The 27,824-nt window shown below is 44.7% G+C and overlaps 1 protein-coding gene across 10 annotated transcripts in view; it reads right to left on the bottom strand.

The window, feature by feature from the left end:
• Positions 1-8,596: 8,596 nt before the first annotated feature.
• LOC130282987 (tenascin-N-like) overlaps positions 8,597-27,824 on the bottom strand; it is an 87,868-nt gene continuing 68,640 nt past the window's right edge. For all 10 annotated transcript variants that reach the window (XM_056532065.1, XM_056532066.1, XM_056532064.1 and 7 more), the window contains exons 13-15: positions 27,154-27,318; positions 25,676-25,839; positions 8,597-11,113 (exon numbers count right to left, since the gene is read on the bottom strand). In XM_056532065.1, the coding sequence (XP_056388040.1) occupies positions 11,027-11,113; positions 25,676-25,839; positions 27,154-27,318 (416 nt within the window). In that variant the 3' untranslated portion in view covers positions 8,597-11,026. The remainder of the gene's footprint in view (positions 11,114-25,675; positions 25,840-27,153; positions 27,319-27,824) is intronic.

The raw sequence follows: 27,824 nt of genomic DNA, 5'->3' as shown, positions 1-27,824 counted from the left end.
TCCACACTGTGTAATTCAGCCACTATATGGTCTCCTCATGCTTCAGCCTCATCAAAGCTGTGTCATTCAGCCACTATATGGTCTCCTCATGCTGCCAACACCTCCACGCTGTGTTATTCAGCCACTATATGGTCTCCTCATGCTGCCAACGCCTCCACGCTGTGTCATTCAGCCACTATATGGTCTCCTCATGCTGCCAAAACCTCCACGCTGTGTCATTTAGCCTCTATATGGTCTCTTCATGCTGCCAAAACCTCCACGCTGTGTCATTTAGCCACTATATGGTCTCCTCATGCTGACAACACCTCCATGCTGTGTCATTCAGCCACTTTATGGTCTCCTCATGCTTTAGCCTCATCCAAGCTGTGTCATTCAGCCACTATATGGTCTCCTCATGTTGCCAACACCTCCACGCTGTGTCATTCAGCCACTATATAGTCTCCTCATGCTTCAGCCTCATCCGAACTGTGTCATTCAGCCACTATATGGTCTACTCATGCTGCCAACACCTCCACGCTGTGTCATTCAGCCGCTATATGGTCTCTTCATGCTGCCAACAACTCCACTCTGTGTCATTCAGCCACTTTATGGTCTCCTCTTGCTTCAGCCTTATCCAAGCTGTGTCATTCAGCCACTATATGGTCTCTTCATTCTGCCAACACCTCCACGCTGTGTCATTCAGCCACTATATGGTCTCCTAATGCTTCAGCCTCATCCAAGCTGTGTCATTCAGCCACTATGTGTTCTCCTCATTCTGCCAACAACTCCACGCTGTGTCATTCAGCAACTATATGATCTCCTCATGCTGCTAACGCCTCCACGCTGTGTCATTCAGCCACTATATGGTCTCCTCATGCTGCCAACACTTCCACACTGTGTCATTCAGCCACTGTATGGTCTCCTCATGCTGCCAACACCTCCACGCTGTGTCATTACGCCACTATATGGTCTCCTCATGCTTCAGCCTCATCCAAGCTGTTTCATTCAGCCACTATATGGTCTCCTCTTGCTGCCAACACCTCTACGCTGTGTCATTCAGCCGCTATATGGTCTCCTCATGCTTCAGCCTCATCCAAGCTGTGTCATTGAGCCACTATATGGTCTCCCCAAGCTTCAGCCTCATCCAAGCTGTGTCGTTCAGCCACTATATGGTCTCCTCATGCTTCAGCCTTATCCAAGCTGTGTCATTCAGCCACTATATGGTCTCCTCATGCTGCCAACACTTCCACACTGTGTCATTCAGCCACGATGTGGTCTCCTCATGCTGCTAACACCGCCACGCTGTGTCATTCAGCCACTATATGGTCTTCTCATGCTGCCAAAACCTCCACACTGTGTAATTCAGCCACTATATGGTCTCCTCATGCTTCAGCCTCATCAAAGCTGTGTCATTCAGCCACTATATGGTCTCCTCATGCTGCCAACACCTCCACGCTGTGTTATTCAGCCACTATATGGTCTCCTCATGCTGCCAACGCCTCCACACTGTGTCATTCAGCCACTATATGGTCTCCTCATGCTGCCAAAACCTCCACGCTGTGTCATTTAGCCACTATATGGTCTCTTCATGCTGCCAAAACCTCCACGCTGTGTCATTTAGCCACTATATGGTCTCCTCATGCTGACAACACCTCCATGCTGTGTCATTCAGCCACTTTATGGTCTCCTCATGCTTTAGCCTCATCCAAGCTGTGTCATTCAGCCACTATATGGTCTCCTCATGTTGCCAACACCTCCACGCTGTGTCATTCAGCCACGATATAGTCTCCTCATGCTTCAGCCTCATCCAAACTGTGTCATTCAGCCACTATATGGTCTACTCATGCTGCCAACACCTCCACGCTGTGTCATTCAGCCGCTATATGGTCTCTTCATGCTGCCAACAACTCCACTCTGTGTCATTCAGCCACTTTATGGTCTCTTCTTGCTTCAGCCTCATCCAAGCTGTGTCATTCAGCCACTATATGGTCTCTTCATTCTGCCAACACCTCCACGCTGTGTCATTCAGCCACTATATGGTCTCCTAATGCTTCAGCCTCATCCAAGCTGTGTCATTCAGCCACTATGTGGTCTCCTCATTCTGCCAACAACTCCACGCTGTGTCATTCAGCAACTATATGATCTCCTCATGCTGCTAACGCCTCCACGCTGTGCCATTCAGCCACTATATGGTCTCCTCATGCTGCCAAAACCTCCACGCTGTGTCATTCAGCCACTATATGATCTCCTCATGCTGCCAACAACTCCACGCTGTGTCATTCAGCCACTATATGGTCTCCTCATGCTGCCAACACCTCCACGCTGTGTCATTCAGCAACTATATGATCTCCTCATGCTACTAACGCCTCCACGCTGTGCCATTCAGCCACTATATGGTCTCCTCATGCTGCCAAAACCTCCACGCTGTGTCATTTAGCCACTATATAGTCTCCTAATGCTGCCAACACCTCCACGCTGTGTCATTCAGCCACTATATAGTCTCCTCATGCTTCAGCCTCATCCAAGCTGTGTCATTCAGCCACTATATGGTCTCCTCATGCTGCCAACACCTCCACGCTGTGTCATTAAGCCACTATATGGTCTCCTCATGCTGCCAACGCCTCCACGCTGTGTCATTCAGCCACTATATAGTCTCCTCATGCTTCAGCCTCATCCAAGCTGTGTCATTCAGCCACTATATGGTCTCCTCATGCTGCCAAGACCTCCATGCTGTGTCATTCAGCCACTATATGGTCTCCTCATGCTGCCAAAACCTCCACACTGTGTCATTTAGCCACTATATAGTCTCCTAATGCTGCCAACACCTCCACGCTGTGTCATTCAGCCACTATATAGTCTCCTCATGCTTCAGCCTCATCCAAGCTGTGTCATTCAGCCACTATATGGTCTCCTCATGCTGCCAACACCTCCACGCTGTGTCATTAAGCCACTATATGGTCTCCTCATGCTGCCAACGCCTCCACGCTGTGTCATTCAGCCACTATATAGTCTCCTCATGCTTCAGCCTCATCCAAGCTGTGTCATTCAGCCACTATATGGTCTCCTCATGCTGCCAAGACCTCCACGCTGTGTCATTCAGCCACTATATGGTCTCCTCATGCTGCCAACAACTCCAGTCTCCTCATGCTTCAGCCTCATCCAAGCTGTGTCATTCAGCCACTATATGGTCTCCTCATGCTGCCAACACCTCCACGCTGTGTCATTCAGCCACTATATGGTCTCCTCATGCTGCCAACGCCTCCACGCTGTGTCATTCAGCCACCATATAGTCTCCTCATGCTTCAGCCTCATCCAAGCTGTGTCATTGAGCCACTATATGGTCTCCTCATGCTGCCAACAACTCCAGTCTCATCATGCTTCAGCCTCATCCAAGCTGTGTCATTCAGCCACTATATGGTCTCTTCATTCTGCCAACACTTCCACACTGTGTCATTCAGCCACTATATGGTCTCCTCATGCTTCAGCCTCATCCAAGCTGTGTCATTCAGCCACTATATGGTCTCCTCATGCTGCCAATAACTCCCCGCTGTGTCATTCAGCCACTATATGGTCTCCTCATGCTGCCAACACCTCCACACTGTGTCATTCAGCCACTATATTGTCTCCTCATGCTTCAGCTTCCTCCAAGCTGTTTCATTCAGCCACTATATGGTCTCCTCATGCTGCCAACACCTCCACGCTGTGTCATTCAGCCACTATAAGGTCTCCTCATACTGCTAATACCTCCAAGCTGTGTCATTCAGCCACTATATGGTCTCCTCATGCTTCAGCCTCATCCAAGCTGTGTCATTCAGCTTGGCACCAACATCTGCAATTATGGTGCAAAAAAACGAAAACAAAAGTTGAACGAAAATGAACTCTCACATATTTTCATATTTTCAAAGCAGCACAAGAGACCTTTGAAAATGTGAGGAGAAAAAAAAGTGTAATTGATATCGATGGAACAGAAGTAACATAAGTTTTTGAATATCTACCCCCATGAAATCCACTAAAATTTGTGGTTAAATAAACTGTTTGAAAGATAGAAATGTGAGTTTTAGTAGAAGAAAAAAACTGCTTCAGTCGATTGTTCCTGTGAACATCTTTATTTTTCTATTTCAGTACAGATTTAGTTTGCAGGGCAGAATACAACTATATACATTGTATGTGTGACAGTAAGGTGAGTAGTTAGCTTGCCAGCAGGAAAGACATTGTAGAAATGGACTATTTACATATCCTGCCCGCTTCTGGGGGTGAAGACCGGAGCACTCAGTCACAACCACTCTCTGGATTTAGATAGCTCAAGAAAATAACATAACCACAACAATCATCATTGAAGTCATGCTGCATGGATAGTGCATTAAATAAACATGAAAAACATGAATGAGGTTAAATACTAACAAAATTGCAATGTATAAAATAAAAGAACAACAAATGAGGGACGATTCTGGAGCTGCAGAATTAGTCTGCACTATTTGAGTCCATGTGACATAAATAGAACAAAAGTCACATGTAAAACAGATAAAAAAAGAAATTCAGCTTCCCAGCATCCTCAGGGAGAAACTCAAATAACTACTTCTTATAGGGGTGGTCCAGTGAAAAACAACTTGTTTCCTATACACAGAATAGGGGATATGTGTCTGATCGCAGGCGGTCCAACTACTTAGACCCCAGGGTTTCTCCTGGACGGGACCCGGCTCTTCCTGTGGAGCACATGCTGCAGACGACACAATCTCTATTCATTTCTATATGAGCGCTGGAGATGCCTATGTACAGCACTAAGGCTGGGTTCACACTCCGTTTTGTCCATACGGTGACCGGATCCGGCCGGGGGATGGGAAAACCGGCCCTCCCGTATCCCAGCCGGACCCGGCCCCCATCTCGTTCATTTGAATGAGCCGACAGGAGTCAGATAGTGATACGGGAGCGCCCAGTTTTCCCATCCCCAGGCCGGATCCAGTCCCCATATGGACAAAACTCTTTTAGGTGCTCCCATAGAGAATAAATGGAGCGAGCACCGTCGGTATCAAGCGTTTTACTCAGAAAGTCATGTCTCGTTCAGGAGATCGAGGGGGTTTCCAGTGATCAGACTCCCCCCCCCACATGATCAGACACTTATTCCCTATTCTGTGGCTTGGGGATTAGTTCTATTTTACTCGACTACCCCTTTTCTGCTTTGCCGTTTTTTAGGGGAAAACTGCCATTGCAGTTTTTGAGCCAAAGCAAGAAGTCCTTCCGTTATATTTCCCATTCCTTTTGAATACACTTTTGGCTTCGGCTCAGAAACTGCCAAGTGGAAATCAAGCCTAAAGGGGTTTTCTATCCTTATAAAAATGATGGCCTATCCTCAACATATTAGGCCTAATGCGGAAGCCTCCTAATATATTCAATGGAATCCTACTGCACACTGCAGAATTTCCATGGTGGAATTTCTGCCAAGGAAATTGCAGTTCAGAAAGAATGAATGATGTTAATGAGTGTCATTACGCCACTATATGGTCTCCTCATGCTTCAGCCTCATCCAAGCTGTTTCATTCAGCCACTATATGGTCTCCTCTTGCTGCCAACACCTCTACGCTGTGTCATTCAGCCGCTATATGGTCTCCTCATGCTTCAGCCTCATCCAAGCTGTGTCATTGAGCCACTATATGGTCTCCCCAAGCTTCAGCCTCATCCAAGCTGTGTCGTTCAGCCACTATATGGTCTCCTCATGCTTCAGCCTTATCCAAGCTGTGTCATTCAGCCACTATATGGTCTCCTCATGCTGCCAACACTTCCACACTGTGTCATTCAGCCACGATGTGGTCTCCTCATGCTGCTAACACCGCCACGCTGTGTCATTCAGCCACTATATGGTCTTCTCATGCTGCCAAAACCTCCACACTGTGTAATTCAGCCACTATATGGTCTCCTCATGCTTCAGCCTCATCAAAGCTGTGTCATTCAGCCACTATATGGTCTCCTCATGCTGCCAACACCTCCACGCTGTGTTATTCAGCCACTATATGGTCTCCTCATGCTGCCAACGCCTCCACACTGTGTCATTCAGCCACTATATGGTCTCCTCATGCTGCCAAAACCTCCACGCTGTGTCATTTAGCCACTATATGGTCTCTTCATGCTGCCAAAACCTCCACGCTGTGTCATTTAGCCACTATATGGTCTCCTCATGCTGACAACACCTCCATGCTGTGTCATTCAGCCACTTTATGGTCTCCTCATGCTTTAGCCTCATCCAAGCTGTGTCATTCAGCCACTATATGGTCTCCTCATGTTGCCAACACCTCCACGCTGTGTCATTCAGCCACGATATAGTCTCCTCATGCTTCAGCCTCATCCAAACTGTGTCATTCAGCCACTATATGGTCTACTCATGCTGCCAACACCTCCACGCTGTGTCATTCAGCCGCTATATGGTCTCTTCATGCTGCCAACAACTCCACTCTGTGTCATTCAGCCACTTTATGGTCTCTTCTTGCTTCAGCCTCATCCAAGCTGTGTCATTCAGCCACTATATGGTCTCTTCATTCTGCCAACACCTCCACGCTGTGTCATTCAGCCACTATATGGTCTCCTAATGCTTCAGCCTCATCCAAGCTGTGTCATTCAGCCACTATGTGGTCTCCTCATTCTGCCAACAACTCCACGCTGTGTCATTCAGCAACTATATGATCTCCTCATGCTGCTAACGCCTCCACGCTGTGCCATTCAGCCACTATATGGTCTCCTCATGCTGCCAAAACCTCCACGCTGTGTCATTCAGCCACTATATGATCTCCTCATGCTGCCAACAACTCCACGCTGTGTCATTCAGCCACTATATGGTCTCCTCATGCTGCCAACACCTCCACGCTGTGTCATTCAGCAACTATATGATCTCCTCATGCTACTAACGCCTCCACGCTGTGCCATTCAGCCACTATATGGTCTCCTCATGCTGCCAAAACCTCCACGCTGTGTCATTTAGCCACTATATAGTCTCCTAATGCTGCCAACACCTCCACGCTGTGTCATTCAGCCACTATATAGTCTCCTCATGCTTCAGCCTCATCCAAGCTGTGTCATTCAGCCACTATATGGTCTCCTCATGCTGCCAACACCTCCACGCTGTGTCATTAAGCCACTATATGGTCTCCTCATGCTGCCAACGCCTCCACGCTGTGTCATTCAGCCACTATATAGTCTCCTCATGCTTCAGCCTCATCCAAGCTGTGTCATTCAGCCACTATATGGTCTCCTCATGCTGCCAAGACCTCCATGCTGTGTCATTCAGCCACTATATGGTCTCCTCATGCTGCCAAAACCTCCACACTGTGTCATTTAGCCACTATATAGTCTCCTAATGCTGCCAACACCTCCACGCTGTGTCATTCAGCCACTATATAGTCTCCTCATGCTTCAGCCTCATCCAAGCTGTGTCATTCAGCCACTATATGGTCTCCTCATGCTGCCAACACCTCCACGCTGTGTCATTAAGCCACTATATGGTCTCCTCATGCTGCCAACGCCTCCACGCTGTGTCATTCAGCCACTATATAGTCTCCTCATGCTTCAGCCTCATCCAAGCTGTGTCATTCAGCCACTATATGGTCTCCTCATGCTGCCAAGACCTCCACGCTGTGTCATTCAGCCACTATATGGTCTCCTCATGCTGCCAACAACTCCAGTCTCCTCATGCTTCAGCCTCATCCAAGCTGTGTCATTCAGCCACTATATGGTCTCCTCATGCTGCCAACACCTCCACGCTGTGTCATTCAGCCACTATATGGTCTCCTCATGCTGCCAACGCCTCCACGCTGTGTCATTCAGCCACCATATAGTCTCCTCATGCTTCAGCCTCATCCAAGCTGTGTCATTGAGCCACTATATGGTCTCCTCATGCTGCCAACAACTCCAGTCTCATCATGCTTCAGCCTCATCCAAGCTGTGTCATTCAGCCACTATATGGTCTCTTCATTCTGCCAACACTTCCACACTGTGTCATTCAGCCACTATATGGTCTCCTCATGCTTCAGCCTCATCCAAGCTGTGTCATTCAGCCACTATATGGTCTCCTCATGCTGCCAATAACTCCCCGCTGTGTCATTCAGCCACTATATGGTCTCCTCATGCTGCCAACACCTCCACACTGTGTCATTCAGCCACTATATTGTCTCCTCATGCTTCAGCTTCCTCCAAGCTGTTTCATTCAGCCACTATATGGTCTCCTCATGCTGCCAACACCTCCACGCTGTGTCATTCAGCCACTATAAGGTCTCCTCATACTGCTAATACCTCCAAGCTGTGTCATTCAGCCACTATATGGTCTCCTCATGCTTCAGCCTCATCCAAGCTGTGTCATTCAGCTTGGCACCAACATCTGCAATTATGGTGCAAAAAAACGAAAACAAAAGTTGAACGAAAATGAACTCTCACATATTTTCATATTTTCAAAGCAGCACAAGAGACCTTTGAAAATGTGAGGAGAAAAAAAAGTGTAATTGATATCGATGGAACAGAAGTAACATAAGTTTTTGAATATCTACCCCCATGAAATCCACTAAAATTTGTGGTTAAATAAACTGTTTGAAAGATAGAAATGTGAGTTTTAGTAGAAGAAAAAAACTGCTTCAGTCGATTGTTCCTGTGAACATCTTTATTTTTCTATTTCAGTACAGATTTAGTTTGCAGGGCAGAATACAACTATATACATTGTATGTGTGACAGTAAGGTGAGTAGTTAGCTTGCCAGCAGGAAAGACATTGTAGAAATGGACTATTTACATATCCTGCCCGCTTCTGGGGGTGAAGACCGGAGCACTCAGTCACAACCACTCTCTGGATTTAGATAGCTCAAGAAAATAACATAACCACAACAATCATCATTGAAGTCATGCTGCATGGATAGTGCATTAAATAAACATGAAAAACATGAATGAGGTTAAATACTAACAAAATTGCAATGTATAAAATAAAAGAACAACAAATGAGGGACGATTCTGGAGCTGCAGAATTAGTCTGCACTATTTGAGTCCATGTGACATAAATAGAACAAAAGTCACATGTAAAACAGATAAAAAAAGAAATTCAGCTTCCCAGCATCCTCAGGGAGAAACTCAAATAACTACTTCTTATAGGGGTGGTCCAGTGAAAAACAACTTGTTTCCTATACACAGAATAGGGGATATGTGTCTGATCGCAGGCGGTCCAACTACTTAGACCCCAGGGTTTCTCCTGGACGGGACCCGGCTCTTCCTGTGGAGCACATGCTGCAGACGACACAATCTCTATTCATTTCTATATGAGCGCTGGAGATGCCTATGTACAGCACTAAGGCTGGGTTCACACTCCGTTTTGTCCATACGGTGACCGGATCCGGCCGGGGGATGGGAAAACCGGCCCTCCCGTATCCCAGCCGGACCCGGCCCCCATCTCGTTCATTTGAATGAGCCGACAGGAGTCAGATAGTGATACGGGAGCGCCCAGTTTTCCCATCCCCAGGCCGGATCCAGTCCCCATATGGACAAAACTCTTTTAGGTGCTCCCATAGAGAATAAATGGAGCGAGCACCGTCGGTATCAAGCGTTTTACTCAGAAAGTCATGTCTCGTTCAGGAGATCGAGGGGGTTTCCAGTGATCAGACTCCCCCCCCCACATGATCAGACACTTATTCCCTATTCTGTGGCTTGGGGATTAGTTCTATTTTACTCGACTACCCCTTTTCTGCTTTGCCGTTTTTTAGGGGAAAACTGCCATTGCAGTTTTTGAGCCAAAGCAAGAAGTCCTTCCGTTATATTTCCCATTCCTTTTGAATACACTTTTGGCTTCGGCTCAGAAACTGCCAAGTGGAAATCAAGCCTAAAGGGGTTTTCTATCCTTATAAAAATGATGGCCTATCCTCAACATATTAGGCCTAATGCGGAAGCCTCCTAATATATTCAATGGAATCCTACTGCACACTGCAGAATTTCCATGGTGGAATTTCTGCCAAGGAAATTGCAGTTCAGAAAGAATGAGTGATGTTAATGAATAAAAGATTGATGTTCATTCTTTCGGCGAAATTCTGCCTGGAATTGCATTGTCGTCAATGGGGACAGTGCATGTCAGAGCGCTCATGGCGCCAATTCATTCCACCAAGATTTTCTGCAGGTGGAAATTCCTTAGTGTGCATGAACCCTTAGTAGTGGTGGTGCAAGTCACTGCACCACTGTCCCCAATCAAGTAAACAGAGCAATGCTGCAGTACCTTATAGATAGGCCATCACTTTTATAAGGTTGGAAATCCCCTTTAGGGTACGTCTATGCGCTTCAAATAACAGTGGGTTTCCATGCTGCGGGAAGTCCTCTGCGAGTTACACTACCATTCACTTCAACGGGTCCACTGGAAATCTGCCAATTTGACAACACAGCGGACTATCTGCAGGCCCATGCAAGTGAATGATGGCGTTACTCGCAGATAGCCAAATCCGCTGCTAGGTAGGAGCGTGTGAACATACCCTTCAAGGGGATTTTACTTTGTAAGTTCATAAAGCTTAATCACTATATAAACATAAGAATGATGAACAACTTTTTCAATATATTTTATTTTTTCTATTCCTCCTCAATATTGAAGATATTTTTGTCCTTATCCCTAGCTAGCTCTGGATACGTTTGCATGCAGCCTAGGCAATGCTCTGTGTGCTATGATAGTTTGCTACAATGTATCAGTCTCAAGTTCTTTATCTTAGAGCAGTGTTACCCACTCAGTGTGCCTCCAGCTGTTATGGCGAGCAATGGAAACATAAAGTATATTAGAAAGTTGTCAAACTTTTCATTTGTTTAGCGATTGAGCCTTTTCATGTCAAAGTGGAAAATCCCTTCAAATGGGTTGTATGAGATTAGGTAAACATGGTGGCTATTTTGCAGAAAATAGCGTCATTCTTGTCTATGGGCTAGGTACCGTATTAGAGTTTAGCCACTGTTACTTAAATGGCCAAAAACGGTATTTCAAAAAGATAGCAGCCATGTTTTTATTTTTTCCCTAATCTGATAGAAACCCTTTCAAAGATGGAATGTTGTACTGAATTTCCCTTAAATCATTGGACTTATTGGTCTCATCTTCATTTCTATAAATGGAATGGAGAATTCATGTCCTTTCCAAGGCTCCCAGTTAACTCCCTGCAAAACAGAAAAGAATATTTAGAGCCTGTATGAAAGCATGAACACTAGAAAGTAATAAGTCAATGGGCCTAATTTACTGAACTGAATACAACACATTTTATGGTTTATTTTTGCGACCTTGATGCGACATTGTGCCCCATGGAGCTCCGCAAAAATCTTGACAAAACCACCAGAAAGCACACCAAATGGGCATGGTTTTAAATTAGTATACAAATCCTACACATTTATAAAATTTTAGGGTAACAACATCTGCCCTGCACGGCACCCCCCATCCCCCCCCCCCCCCCCGCTACCACACTGGCAATAGAATTCCGTTGCACAGTGCACCCTATATTCCGCCGCTAAAATTCCCACGACAAAAGAATGAGCTTGATCTGCCCCTTCGTTCAGTAAAACAATAATAGAGTGCAGATTTACATACGCTTACTGTGGATTTACCAACTTCATCTGCTGGAAGTTTCTACTACTCTTAAAGGAAAACTGTCATATGTTTTCTCCTGCACTATCCACAGGTACCCATGGATAGTGCGGGAGACGCTGAACATTTTGAGTCCTACCTTGCCCAGATGCGCTGCGCCGTTCGCCCCGTTATAGCAGGTTTTTTGTATATTTAAATTAGCTGCTAACTGGCACGGGTGGGGTTACTGCCTTCATCTGGCACTGTGATGTAACCGCCGCCCGGCCCGCAGCACCACCCGGCTAATGAATATTCATGTAATGTCTTACACTCTCCTTCTCATCCCGGCCGATGCTGCACATGTGCGGGATTTCCTACTATACCCGGAAGCGGTCTTCAGCGCTGCTTCATTAGTCCGGAGCAGTGCTGGAATAAAGTTGTAGGCATGTTCATGCCTACCATCTATTAGCAATATAATGAAGCAGCGCTGAAGACCGCTTCCGGGTACAGTAGGAAATCCCGCACATGCGCAGTATCGGCCGGGATGAGAAGGAGAGTGTAAGACATTACATGAATATTCATTAGCCGGTGCCAGATGAAGGCAGTAACTCCACCCGTGCCAGTTAGCAGCTAATTTAAATATACAGAAGAACTGCTATAACGGGCAAACGGCGCAGCACATCCGGGCAAGGTAGGACTCAAAATGTTCAGCATCTCCCACACTATCCATCGGTACCTGTGGATAGTGCAGGAGAAAACATGACAGTTTTTAAAGGGGAACTTTAAAGGGGTACTCCGGTGAAAGACTATTTTCTTTTTAAATCAACTGGTGCCAGAAAGTTAAACAAATTTGTAAATGACTTCTATTTAAAAATCTTAATCCTTCCAGTACTTATCAGCTGTTGTATGCTCTAGAGGAAGTTCTTTTCTTTTTGCTTTTCTTTTCTGTCTGACCACAGTGCTCTCTGCTGACACCTCTGTCCATGTCAGGAACTGTCCAGAGCAGGAGCAAATCCTGACATGGACAGAGGTGTCAGCAGAGAGAACTGTAGTCAGACAGAAAAGAAATTCAAAAAGAAATGAACTTCCTGTGGAGCATACAGCAGCTGATAAGTACTGGAAGGGTTAATATAAAAAAATAAAAAAATAAAAAATATATATATATATATATATACGCCGGTATATATATATATATATATATATATATATATATATATATATATATATATATATATTCCCCAACCCCCCCCCCACCGAAGTACCCCTTTAAGTAAAATATCTTCTCATGTTGTTTAATGACATATTATGACATATGTTTAGGGTTTCCACCATGTCCCCTCTTCCCCTGTCCTGTAACACATAAATAGGTTCCCACCATGTCCCCTCTTCCCTACTGTAAAAAATTATAAAGGTTCCCACCATGTCCCCTCTTCCCTACTGTAAAAAATATAAAGGTTCCCACCATGTCCCCTCTCCCCTACTGTAAAAAAATATAAAGGTTCCCACCATGTCCCCTCTTCCCTACTATAAAAAACATAAAGGTTCCCACCATGTCCCCTCTTCCCTACTGTAACATATGTACAGGTTTCCATTATGTTCTTCATTTCACATTTTCATTATAAGTTTTATGCTTAAATTCTCCCACCATTTTGTAGCCCATATTTGAACCCAAATAGGATGACAAAATAAGGGTTGTCTGAAAAAGTATTCTTATAGTTTTATGGTTAAAGTGTTCATGATGGATGGGTAAATACGACATTCACTTGCCGCCGAATATCTGCTAATATCATTTTGATGGTGCCGGTCCTCACTGTCCAACTTTTCATGTTTGTGTCTTGACACATAGGAAATGACCAGTCTGCCCCTCACTGTGTAGGTGAATGCTGTGACTAGTGACTGGCTAAATGGGCACTTACTATGTGTTGAGAGGCAAGCAAGAAGCTCTTGGCGGCATGAACCAGCATCACCAGAGCCGCACCAGAGGGGATCAGTGGGAACTTTCAAATGTACAAATATATACCTGGATAATCCCTTCAAACATTTATGTGGCCTGCATTATGTTTGATCGCCGCATCTAAAGGGTTAATGCTGGACATCAGCCCGATCGGCTTTGTACGGCATTAGCCGTGGGTCCCGGTTGCTATAACCGGGTATGCTGCGCGCTCACCTGCTGAGTGCGCGTCATACCTCGGGAGCCACAAATGGACGTGAATGTACATGAATTTGTGGCAAGGGGTTAAGAAGATTACCATGTCATATGTCATGTGATTGTTACCCAGGAGGTATCAGTGACCAGATAACTCAAGGGTGGCCTATGGGCTCCCTGCTAGTCTCCCCAATATAAGCCCTGGGAGGAGCTAGCTCTCTCTCTTTGAGCTTAGCTCTCATGCTTCCTGCTGAGGTCCAGTGCAGTTGAGTCTAGGTGTGTGTCCAGAGTCATAGGAGGCCTCAAATCCAGTCTGTAGCCACAAGCAGCTACAAGGAAGCCACAGTCTCAGTATTGTCAGTCATCAGTCCAGTCAAGTCAGTCACAGTCATCATATGCCAAGTCAACGTGGCCTGCATTAAATTGACCATTTCTACTACAAGTCCCAGCAAGCCCTTAAGGTCTCTGAGTCACTGGTCACCTCCTTGGGCCCTGGCTAAACTGTATAGACTTTACCATCTGTCTACCCTAAGTTAAGCTACCATTGTCCATAACTTGGCGTCAGAGTCATTATTGCCCCCATGCCTAGCCCAGGATCCAGCGGTATTGAGGATAAACCACGCCTTGGCGTCATGAATAAAAGGGATTAATGCCATCTGCCCCTTGGGTAATTCCACCTGCCCTTTGCATCACACCCCATACCACACTAAGCATTCATTTGTGTGTGTGTGTGGGGGGGGGGGGGTAAGAAGGAGGGGCGTGACAGAGGCCCCCGCAGCCCCCGTAGTGCGGGGGCCCCTTCTTAGTAGGGGCCCCCAGCCAGCCTGGGGCCCCTACTAAGAAGGGGCCCCCGCACTACAGGGGCCTCTGTTTTTTCATTTAAATTAAGTGTTCACCTACCTGTCGGTGCCTCCGCCAGGGCCCTTTAATGCGGCTTTAAGAGGGGTCTGGCGGCAGCGGGATTGGCCGCCGCAGTGCAGCAATCATCAGGGTTATCTGAATTGCTGCCTGTGGCTGCACAGCATCCCCTGTCCCTAGTACACAGAGCACAGGGGAGCCGCGGTGATGTCACATCACGTGTCATCACGTGACTCCCTCAGCGTCTCCATGCAATGAAGCTCGGACCCAAGCTGCTGAACGCCGCTTGTGCTATGAGGAGCACCAGAGCTGCTGCTCCATACAGTAAAAAGTAAGAACAGGAAAGATTTGAAAGGATAGGGTGTGGAGGGAAGGCTGGGGAGACAAAATATGGGGTTCAGGGGTGGGAGTGGGGTGGGGTATAAGGAGACCAAGGATTAAGGGGTGATTGTAAGGAGACCAAGGATGAAGAGGAAGGGGGGGGGGGGGGTTGTAAGGTGACCAAGGATGAAGAGAAGGGAGGGGGACGTTGTAAGGAGACCAAGGATGAAGAGGTGGTTGTAAGGAGACCAAGGATGAAGAGAAGGGAGGGGGGGGGGGTGTAAGGAGACCAAGGATGCATAGGGGGGATGAGGAGACCAATAATGAAGAAAGGGGGGGGGGGGGGTGTTTGTAAGGTGACCGGGGATGAAAGGAGGGAGTGAGGAGACAAAGGATGAATAATGGAAGGGGGATGGGTGGGAAGACCAAGGATGAAGAGGTGGTTGTAAGGAGACCAAGGATGAAGAGAAGGGAGGGGGGGGGGTGTAAGGAGACCAAGGATGCATAGGGGGGGATGAGGAGACCAATAATGAAGAAAGGGGGGGGGGGTGTTTGTAAGGTGACCGGGGATGAAAGGAGGGAGTGAGGAGACAAAGGATGAATAATGGAAGGGGATGGGTGGGAAGACCAAGGATGAAGGGGGGGGGGGGGTTGTAAGGTGACAAAGGATGAAGAGGAGGGGGTGAGGGGACCGAGGATTAATAATAGGGGAAGGTGAGGAGACCAAGGATGAAGAGGAGGGGGGGGGGGGTGAGGCAACCAAGGATGAAGAGGGGGGGGGTGAGGAGACCAAGGATTGGGGGAGGGGGAGGTGACCAAGGATGGGAGGGGGGGGGGGGGGGGTGAGAGTGATGTGACCAGGGGGGTTGAGGGAACCCAGGATGGGATTGGGGAGGGTAAAGGTGAGGGGACAAAGGTTGGGGGGAGTGAGGCTGAGAAAACAGAGGAGGAGAGGGGGAGTCGTATATGTATGATTGATAGATGCATGTACGTATGTATGATGTGTGTATGTATGTAAGATAGATCGCACATCTATTGTGCATATATCTATCATACACACATCTATCATACATACATATACAGTACTATACATTGATGCAGAGGCGTGGGGGGCCTGGGAGTGATTGGGTACATTTGGGTATAATGTCTGGCAGGGTTATAATGATTATTGTCTTCATATAGAGGATGAGAATCTGCTGACAAAGTGAGGAACCAATGATGTCTGGGCGTCAGACTCTGCAGAGAAAATGTAGCTGGAAGAAGACAAGGACCAGATGAAGAGGAAAAGGAATGACAACAGAGAAGGCATCACTCAGGTCACTGATATCATTGTGTATTCTCCTGACTGTCCCATCAGAGATGTTGTAATTTGTAAGTTCTGCAGTGATGATGGGTGACAATGTACTCCAATCTGTGGCTCTGCAGCTGTTGCAAAACAGCAACTTCCATAATGCCTGAGACTCTCCAGACATGATGGGTGTTGTAGCTTTGCAACAGCTGAAGAGCCACTTGAACCGATGTGATCGGACCCCCACCAAAGAAATTGACTGCTTATTCTAAAATGTCACCACTTAATTTTGGTCCCAGGCACTTTTTTGCATCGGGCCCTGTGGTTTCTAGCTACGCCCCTGATTGGTGGGTCACTGTATATAATCTATATAGGAGGTTGCAATATCTAATCCATACAAGAGGGCAAAGTAACCCCTTAACCTCTTAAGGACGCAGCCTGTTTTTACCTTAATGACCGGGTCCAATTTTCAAATCTGCTATGTGTTGTCTCTTTAACCCCTTAATGACGCAGGACGTATATTTACGTCCTGCGCCGGCTCCCGCGATATGAAGCGGGATCGCGCCGCGATCCCGCATCATATCGCGTCGGTCCCGGCGCTAATCATCGGCCGGGACCCGCGGCTAATACCACACATCGCCGATCGCGGCGATGTGCGGTATTAACCCTTTAGAAGCGGCGGTCAAAGCTGACCGCCGCTTCTAAAGTGAAAGTGAAAGGGACCCGGCTGCTCAGTCGGGCTGAAATCGCGGCATCCCGAACAGCTGATCGGACACCGGGAGGGCCCTTACCTGCCTCCCCGGTGTCCGATCAACGAATGACTGCTCCGTGCCTGAGATCCAGGCAGGAGCAGTCAAGCGCCGATAATGCTGATCACAGGCGTGTTAATGCATGCCAGTGATCAGCATAGGAGATCAGTGTGTGCAGTGTTATAGGTCCCTATGGGACCTATAACACTGCAAAAAAATTAAAAAAAAAAAGTGTTAATAAAGGTCATTTAACCCCTTCCCTAATAAAAGTTTGAATCACCCCCCTTTTCCCATAAAAAAAAGAAAACAGTGTAAAAAAAATAAAAAATAAACATATGTGGTATCGCCGCGTGCGTAACTGTCCAAACTATAAAAATATATCATTAATTAAGCCGTACGGTCAATGGCGTACGCACAAAAAAAATTCCAAAGTCCAAAAAAGCGTATTTTGGTCACTTTTTATACCATTAAAAAATGAATAAAAAGTGATCAAAAAGTCCGATCAAAACAAAAATCATACCGATAAAAACTTCAGATCACGGCGCAAAAAATGAGTCCTCATACCACCCCGTACGTGGAAAAATAAAAAAGTTATAGGGGTCAGAAGATGACATTTTTAAACGTATAAATTTTCCTGCATGTAGTTATGATTTTTTCCAGAATTGCGACAAAATCAAACCTATATAAGTAGGGTATCATTTTAACCGTATGGACCTACAGAATAATGATAAGGTGTAATTTTTACCGAACTATGCACTGCGTAGAAACGGAAGCCCCCAAAATTTACAAAATGGCGTTTTTTTTCCGATTTTGTCGCACAATGATTTTTTTTTCCGTTTCGCCGTGCATTTTTGGGTAAAATGACTAATGTCACTGCAAAGTAGAATTGGCGACACAAAAAATAAGCCATAATATGGATTTTTAGGTGGAAAATTGAAAGGGTTATGATTTTTAAAAGGTAAGGAGGAAAAAACGAAAGTGCAAAAATGGAAAAACCCTGAGTCCTTAAGGGGTTAAAGGGGTATTCCGGGGTAAACTAACTTTTAACTATTCTGCCAATTATGAATAATCATGCTAGTTCTACATTAACTTGCTATACCGCTCTGCCGTGGATCATCCTCTTTTTATTCTTTTATGGTCCCCCCAGGTCTAGCGTTTCCTTTTAGGTCCTGATGATGTTCGTCTCACAATCCTTTACGGCTCGAGGCACCAGCTGGTATCGGGGGCTTGGCTATTTCTTGTATTTCCTCACAAGCCAGCCCCCTGATTACATTTGTGGTCCATCTGTACGTCCTAACGTGCCGGCGTCTCAAGATCTCGGCAATCTGCGCAGGGAACGCAGGGAATGCCGTCATGTCAGGATGTACAGTTGGATCACAAACATCATCAGGGGACTGTATTTATGAGGAAATACAAGAAATAGCCAAGCCCCCTGATACCAGCTGCCGCCTCGAGCCGCAAAGGATTGATACGATCGTCATCAGGACCTGAAAGGAAACGCTAGACCTAGGGGAACCATTAAAGAATTAAAAGAAGACGATTCACGGCAGAGCGTTATAGCAAGTAAATGTAGAACTAGCATAATTATTCATAATGGGCAGGATAGATAAAAGTTAGTTAACCCTGGAATACCCCTTTAAGTGGTAATACCTCTGACATGCTTTTACTTATTGATGCGATTCTGAGATAGTTTTTTTTAGTGACATATTGTACTATACATTAGTGGTAAGTCTTCATTGATTCATGCAGCATTTTTTTTTTTTGTGAAAAATTGAGAAGTTTCTAGCTTCTTTTTTTTATGGCACTCACTGTACGGTAAAAATGATGGTATTTTTAATCTGTGAATCGGTACAATTATGGCAATACCCAATTTATATAGCTTTTTATGTTTTTTTTATACATTGGTGCTTATGGGAGGAGGAGTGATGGCATGAACGCGGAAGCTCCAAGCTTTTGTGTTCCAGTTGCCGTCGCTGCCAGCCCCGAGATTTCAGGGGTCCCTGGCAGTGGGACCCCCGCGATCAGACATCTTAACTCCTATCCTTTGGATAGGGGATAAGATGTTTCCGGCGGACTACCCCTTAATGCCGGGCATCGGCCTGATTGGCGATGTCAGGCATTAGCCACAGATCCCGGCTGCTGATAGCAGATGGGACCAACTGACTATGATGAGTGCTCGGTTGCCTCTTTGTGCTTAAGTGATTAATTACAGCTCGGGCAAGATAAAAATGTTAGATGTATGTGTATAGTTTTTTGCTAAAATAATATAATTTTTTTTTCTTATTGGTCCATACCTCCTGGCCAATCACAGCTGCCAGTGGGAAATGTGAAGTTACAGTATACCGTAACTTCATTTTCTACATTGGGAAACCAGGGAGCAGAGCACAGTAAAGACATGCTGGGAGTTATAGTGATGCAGAGCAGGCGGAAGATTTGCGGGTGGGTGGCAAGCTTGTCACCTGCCCACACATCTGTCGCCCGCGCTGCATGTCTACAACTCCCACCATTTCCTTACTGCAAGGGCATGCTGGTAGTTGTAGTCATGCGGCACGGGCAACGGGAGATGTGCGAGCGTGTGACAATCTTCCCTTGCTTGCTTGTCACCCGCCTGCACATCTCCCACCAGCCTGTCATCTTATGACTACAACTCCCAGCATGTCCTTACTGTAAGGGCATGCTGGGAGTTTTAGTCGTGCAGCGGGAGCATGTGACAAACTTGTTTATTTTCTTAGGGTATAAAGCATAGATAATTGCAGTTTTTTTTCTATGCTAAATAATGTACTGTATGTTACACTGATATTTAAAGTATTACGTACAGATTCTCTTCAAACCTCCATAAAAAATGCTGATGGTCAGTGCATATCAGTATGGGCAGAGGAATTTGGTATGGGTGGAGTATATTGGCATGGGTGTGGCATACTTTGTGGGGGAGGAGCTAAGGGGCATTCTCATTGAGTGTCGCAGGGGGGCCCCCAAATTTATTGTTACCCCACTGATAATAAGATATAGCTGTTTACTAAATGAACATTATCTTTTATGTATGGGCAGCTTTAGAATGCTGGAAAAAAAATACCTATAAGGGCAACAAACTTTGGGAAATGCTGTGAATACCAAACAGGAAAAGTAAATACTAAGCACAAGAATATAAGCTAGGCTGGGTTCACACCACGTTTTTGCAATACAGTTTTTTTTTCAGGTTTTTGATAAAAAAACGGATTCCTCAAAACCTGACTAAACTGTATCAAAACGTGTGTACAAAGTTTTATCTGTATACGGTTGAAAAGTGATGTCCGGTTGCATCCGTTTTTTAAGAAAAAAAAATGCATACGTTTTGAACTTTTCACTCCATTATGAATTAAGTTTCACTTGTTTGATTGAAATTCCAAGAAAAAAAACTGTGCAAAGTCAAAAACCGTATGGTAAAAACTGGATGGAACTGTACACACATACAGTTCAGTACGGTTCCCATTGACTCCCGTGTTTAAAAAAACGTATACGGGTCTATACGGTTTTTCACCTGGACCAAAAACCGTGGTAGGCCACGGTTTTCTGTCCAGAAAAAAAAAAAGTAAAAAACCGTGTGGTGTGAAAAACGGAGACAACCGTATGCAATATGGTGCATGCGGTTTTGAATGGAAAGTCTATGGCCACGGTTTTCTGTATAGTTGCATACATTTTTTTTTTTTTTTTAAACCGTATCCAAAAACTGTATAGAAAATCATGGTGTGAACCCACCCTTACTCATGAGATATGAGCCAGAAGGCCTGGGATGTAATAGAGGTTGAAGAGTAAAAAAAAATATAAAATAAGTGCCATGTAGATAAAGAGAAATAGAGTCGGCACAGGCGTCTCTGCTCTCAATTCACACTCTTCAGTCCTGACAATCAACAGTCCTGCATACTGCGGGCTAGCAGGTGCTCGTTCACATTACTCGAGGTGCTCAAAGCAATGAAAAAGAGAAGGTAAGGAGGCACTCGGTGAAACGGGCTTCTTTTATCCTTGGTGCATGCAGACAATACAGTATTGTATTGTATTGTCTGCATGCACTGAGAATAAAAGAAGCCCGTTTCACTGAAAAACGTGCGTGCTTCCTCACCTTCTCTTCTTCAGAAAAATAAGTGCATATGCAGAAGTCCCCAAGTGTCCACTAGGTCATTGATGGGGGACACTTTGCACCCCAGGTTTTTAAACTTCTCAACTTAAAGGGGTACTCCGGTGGAAAACTTTTTTTTTTTTTTTATCAACTGGTGCCAGAAAGTTAAACAGATTTGTAAATGACTTTTATTTTAATCTTAATCCTTCTAGTACTTATTAGCTGCTGAATACTACAGAGGAAATTATTTTCTTTTTGGAACACAGAGCTCTCTGCTGACATCATGACCAAAGTGCTCTCTGCTGACATCTCTGTCCATTTTAGGAACTGTCCAGAGCAGCATATGTTTTCTATGGGGATTTTCTCCTACTCTGGACAGAGATGTCAGCAGAGAGCACTGTGGTTCTGATGTCAGCAGAGAGCTCTGTGTTCCAAAAAGAAAATAATTTCCTCTGTAGTATTCGGCAGCTAATCAGTACTGGAAGGATTAAGATTTTTTAACAGAAGTAATTTACAAATCTGTTTAACTTTCTGGCACCACTTGATTAAAAAAAAAAAAAAAAGTTTTCCACCGGAGTACCCCTTTAAAGGGGTACTCCGGTGGAACACTTTTTATAATTAAATCAACAGGTGCCAGAAAGTTAAACAGATTTGTAAATTATAAATAAGAAGAAAAAGGGCTGCCTACACCTCAAGGGCAGTCATTTGAACAATTTGATATATTTAGGCTGAGACCGTGCTTCAAATATTCATAGTATAAATTTATTTAAAACATGAACATCAAAATGCAAATGCAAAAAATGCAGAAAAATCCCCTCACAGGGCCCTTGTGGGGGGAAAAAATACAAGCAAATATCGAGAGAGAGAGTAAATACATATAAAATAAATTTAATAAATTTACAATAAAACTTTACTTTAAAAATTATATAAATGCAGTGTGATCGCTAATCCGGCAATTTTGTATCTGATAATCCGGTATAATGTTGCCAATGTTCAAAAAAATAAATCACAACAGATATGTAAGTGTCCAGAATATTGTCCCATATATATCTGCAAGATGTTGTGTAATAAAATAGAGATATTAACCGATAAAGGGATTCCTGTGTTATCCTTGCGCTATGATGCTGTCCTGTGGGCGCTGGCAGGCGGCACCGCTGGTTCAGACGGCACTGGACCTGATGTTTGCTGTCCGATGCTGCAGTCCGGAGGTGTCAACGATGGTGTTAGCTGCTCTCCCTCGTGTGGATGGCGTCTGACTCCAATGGTCAGGAACTGCAGGTAATGAGTGTTCCAGATGATACACAGGATCAGCGGCACGGAATGTAGCAACAGAGGAGATCGTTTCGGGGTGCTGTATTAAGAATAATCGACCCTTTCCTCAGTAGCTGTGCTACTGAGGAAGGGGTCGATTAATCTTAATACAGCATCCCGAAACGCGTTTAGCCTTGTTTTTATGCAGTGTGATCGCCACCATACTTGAAACAACCACTAAAAAGCCAGTTGCCACTGGTAACCACCGTAACCACTGTTGCCCTCGGATCTCCACTATTGCTACATTCCGTGCCGCTGATCCTGTGTATCACCTGGAACACTCATTACCTGCAGTTCCTGACCGTTGACGTCAGACGCCATCCATACGAGGGAGAGATTATGTTCATGTTTTAAATAAATTTGTACTATGAATATTTGAAGCACGGTCTCAGCCTAAATATATCAAAGTGTTCAAATGACTGCCCTTGAGGTGTAGGCAGCCCTTTTTCTTCTTATTTATAATTATTATTATACACCTGGGTATAGGTGTTTTTTGCCTACTTTGCATCGGCCAGTATTGAATTGTGAGCTGCACCATTTTTTATTCTTCATAGATTTGTAAATGAATTCTATTAAAAAATCTTAAACCTTCCAGTACTTATTAGATGCTGAATTCTACAGAGGAAATTCTTTTCTTTTTGGAACACAGAGCTCTCTGCTGACATCACGAGCACAGTGCTCTCTGCTGACATCTCTGTACATTTTAGGAACTGTCCAGAGCAGCATATGTTTGCTATGGGGATTTTCTACTACTTTGGACAGTTCTTAAAATGGACAGAGATGTCAGCAGAGAGCACTGTGCTCGTAATCTCAGCAGAGAGCTCTGTGTTCCAAAAAGAAAAGAATTTCCTCTGTAGCATTCAGCAGCTAATAAGTACTGGAAGGATTAAGATTTTTTAATAGAAGTAATTTACAAATCTGCTTACCTTTCTGCCACCAGTTGATTTAAAAAAAAAAAGTTTTCCACCTGAGTACCCCTTTAATGGCATCGATCAGGGGGCCCCAGGTCCCCTACTGGTAGCTCTAAGCCAGTCCATGTACACCCATAGTGTTCTGCTCCATCCCCATAAACCCATTCCTAAAAGGAGCCCCTCCCTTAGAAAATCCAGGGGATCCCCTCAGATACCATATGTGAAGCATCAGGAGGGTGGTAAAGCTGGCAAAACTCTGCAGTATTTGTGTGAATACTTCCGCTTTTAGGGAGAATGATTTTCTATTATCTATATTTCTCTACATAAATTCTCAAGGAGGCAGCGACATGGCACAAAGTGGAAAGCTTCCGAATTCATATGTCTTTAAACTAAAGTATTTTATGTTAATGTCCCTGGCAGAGAGCCATAAATAGCAGTGAAATTATGTAAATGCATCATTTCCCATCAGTCTTCTCTACAGCCGCCTGAAATCAGCCGAACATCTATTGTCTCCAATGGAGATCAGACCCCACTCCAACTGTTTTTATAAGGCAGTAGAAGTGACAGCAAATCTATTCTCAGCCATTTTTTGGAGTGAAATACTGTACCATAACAAGGAGCCTCGAGTCTTCCCAGGGATGAATATCTTAAACAAAAGGGAATACTTCTCGAGAGGCCATAAAATAAAGATAAAGTGGAAATTTTATGGGAAACAAAACCGTGTTGGGCATATAGTTTATTTTACCTGTAAACTCACCTAAATACATATTCAACAACTGATACAACAAGCCCAGATATAGCCCGAATAATAGGTGTGTGTGTGATGAGTACATAACAGCACACTACAGAACAAGGGGAGTACAGAGTAAGGGGCCCCATAAATCCAAGCTGTAATGTAAGATTCCTGGGGCCCTGCGCAAAATCTGCAATGAGGGCCCTACCTACACTGTGCTAATTAAATTCTGTCTTCTTATGTGTCAGAGGAACCTTTGCGCACTCCCCGTAAATATGCCCCTACTATAGGCAAATCAAAATGCCCCCCATATTCTCCACCTTGGCTGTTTTTAGTATCAGGTCGCTCCTCACCTCTATTCAACAGAGCTGCGCAATGGAAACAGAAGACTATGGGTATGTTCACACTGAAGAATTGGCGAGGAATTCTCGTTTAAAAATTCCGCTGCGGAATTTCCATTTTACTTTCCGCGTGGAATTTGTGCGGAATTCACACGGATTTTCCTTGCGGAATGTAGGAAGATACTGTATTTTTTTGTTTTTTTGCTGGACGACCACTCATTTTGCTGGACGCCACTAATTATAGTTTTTTTTTTATAAAGCGAGCAGAATTACTCGTGGAATTTCCTCTCCAATTCCTCAGTGTGAACATACCCTAAAGACATACAACTCTGACAATACTTTATCAATTCACGTAAGTGACCCCACATTATAACCCAAGTATATTGGGTCTAGTGTGGGTAAACAGCCTGTAAGTTTTGCTTTAAGGAGAACCTGTGGCCATCCTCCCAAAAACTGAGAATGTATTATTATTATTATTATTATTATTATATAGCTTAGGATGCCATGATCACAAATCTTTTTACAGTTTCTTGATAGTCCCCTCTGTTCCCAAAATATGAGGGTTTATAACTTGTCGGACAATTCAGTTAAGCGTCAAATGGGTATGAACTTAAGTTTAATAACGGGAATGAATATCAGGTGATGGGTGGGATTATATAGGCAGGGGGTGCGTATTAGGAATACGTACTCAATGTTACAACACATACACCCCCTGACTGTATAATCCCACCCATTATCTGATATTTACTCCCATTATTAAAAGTTTACGCCCATCTAACAATTGACTGAATTGTCAGACAAAATACAAACACTCATATCTCAGGAACAGAAGGGTGTATTAAAAAACTGTAAAAAGGTGTATGATCAGGGCATCTTAAGGTATTTAATGATAGTGGAATCTAAATTGTTTGGAGGGGTGGCGGTCCCAGGTCTTTGTTAAATGGGCAATGTGTAATGCCTAACATCTCCTGTGGTGGTGCTACAGAGGTTTTTTTTCCCACAAATTAACACAGGTTCCAAAGGGAGATTCCTTATAATCATTTATTAACAAGGGACCCTTCCAATATGTAGGGAACATCCTATAATTACAACATTATTGAGGGGGCGTGGTGTGACGGCATGAGGGGCGGGGCTATGATGACACGAGCTGCTGGCAGCGGCTCCAGCATTCGGAACAGTTTGTTCCAAATGCTGAGCAGCGGAGTACCCCCTTAAGTTGAATGAAAAAAAAAAAAAAAGAAAAATCTCCTCTATATTATTAGGTGTGTCCCGGCTACCAATGCCCAACGAACCAATGTTTGTACAACCACTTGGGACAAAGAAGCACCAAAAATGTCACCTTTTACTGGTCTGCAATACTTTTGTTTCTTATTCAAATAACACCAGTAGTGGATTGGTTTTGTGTTCATACCTGACTGTGGTTGTTATCACCATACTGCCCCATAGGGTTGGCAAGGTGGCAGTTTCTGTACCAGAAGGCTCCACGATGTGAGAGGGCGCAGTTAGTCAGTGCAAGATCATTGTCTTTATCCCACGTAGTGAATTTCAATCCATTATGATACTTAAGAGCATCGCCTTAAAATAAAGCAGCACAGAATTATATACAAAAAATGAAAAATTAGCAAAATTAGCAAATATGTCAGATTTCCCATACATTGTGATTTTTGGCTGAGATATGCAATAGAAGTCAACAGGACTGATGTTTATACACAGGACTTGAAAAAAAATATGCTGGAGTATGATAAGGGACACAATGTATTAATACATTTTGCACATGTTTCACTGTGTGCCGCATGCTGACATCTGTGCCAGCTACCAGGGCAGGGGCGTAGCTATAGGGGGTGCAGAGGTAGCAAATGAACTGGAGCCCTGGTGCCTTAGGGGGCCCCAAAGCACAGAGGCCAGTATTCTAATTGGCACATGGAGCCCTGTTGCATATTTTGCATTGGGGCCCAAAAGCTACAAGTTACACATCTGCCGACTAAAAGCTGGTGAAAGTTTCTTCTATAGCTTACACCGATTTTCTAGCATGCATTATAGTAAATCTGCTGGTTGGAAGAGTGCACCTGAAAGTAGAAAAGAAGAGACCGACGGGGGCGCCTTGTGCGTTACCACTAACACAGATGGCAATGTTTACACAGCGGCCATCAGCGGACAAGAAGTGCCCCTAAGTAATGGCCGTTCACCTTGAGCAAATAGAATATTCGCATATCAACCCAAACCGTGGGTAGCCAAAGTCAGGAACAGCTGCTGAGCCTAGGTCCCAGGGGAAGGAATGATCTGATCCTGATGGAGGGTAGAGGAAGAAAAACTGACCCTTACGATGGCGCTGCTAGTTACGAAATGAGGTGGATACCAGACCAGAAATATTGTGAAAACATCGGAATGGTTTATTAAACATAAGAAAACAATAAAATACAGGGATGATGCATTTAGGGGGAGCCACCCCTTCCTCAGATCAGTATACTAATACTGATCTGAGGAAGGGGGTTGTTCCCCCAAAACACATCATCCCTGTAATTTCTTGTTTTCTTATGTTTAATAAACCATTCTGGTGTTTTCACAATACTTCTGGTCTGGTATCCACATCATTTTGGAACTAGCAGCGCCACCGGAAGGGTCAGTTTTTCTTCCTCTGCATTGATGGTTGGAAGAGGACATGCCCCCTCAAGTTAAGTCGTGCCCATTTATGTGAAGCGGTATGGGTGATAGAAAACGTTAAATGTCACAAAATATTTTGTGCAAAATGGTCTCGTACAAAATGTCATGACTTTTTTTTATTCCAGAAAACTGGTGCACCACTATAATACATTCCCCCTAATAGTTCCCAGGCTTTCTTGTGATATCTGTAGCACAGTGCTGTAGACTTTCTAGAATCCTCTGTCTTACCTGCTGTGCCAGAGTAGTTATCAGCAGTCAGTTTGTATCTATCCCTAGAAGAAGCCACTTTAAAGGTGTTATAAACGGCATAGGCAGACTCCGTTCCGGCCCGGAGGTCCACACGCAACTGATAATCCACGGGGCTAGATGTAAGTTTATAAAGCCACTCCAGACCTGCAGAGATACAGAAATACAGTAATATTACTGAAAAAAAGGCCCCTGTCTATAAAATTCTACTGTTATTTATATTATTACTACTATTCCCCTGACAACTAATGGGGCTCCCCGGGCAATAGAGGATATTGGAGCCCTGTAAGCCCACCCATATGTAAGCCACATCAATATGCGTAAATAAAACGTGAATATTACGAATATGCGAATTTAGCGAATATATGACGAATATTCATCCATATATTCGCGAAATATAGCGAATTCGAATATGGCCTATGCCGCTCAACACTAATTTTCACCAGAGCCCGCCGCAAAGCGGGATGGACTTGCTGTGGCGGTAACTCCCAGGTCGTATCCCCTGATAGTGACTCGTCCTCACTGACAGCTGAGACTGGCGCGGTACACAAGGACAGGGCTGAGGCAAGGTCGGACATAGCAAAAGGTCAAGGTAGGCGGCAAAGGTTTGTAGTCAGGGGCAACAGCAAAGGGTCTGGATACACAGGTTTGGG

Source organism: Hyla sarda, chromosome 7 (genome assembly GCF_029499605.1).
Source record: "Hyla sarda isolate aHylSar1 chromosome 7, aHylSar1.hap1, whole genome shotgun sequence".
Classification (NCBI taxonomy): Eukaryota; Metazoa; Chordata; class Amphibia; order Anura; family Hylidae; genus Hyla; species Hyla sarda.
This window is presented reverse-complemented; position numbering and strand designations above follow the sequence as displayed.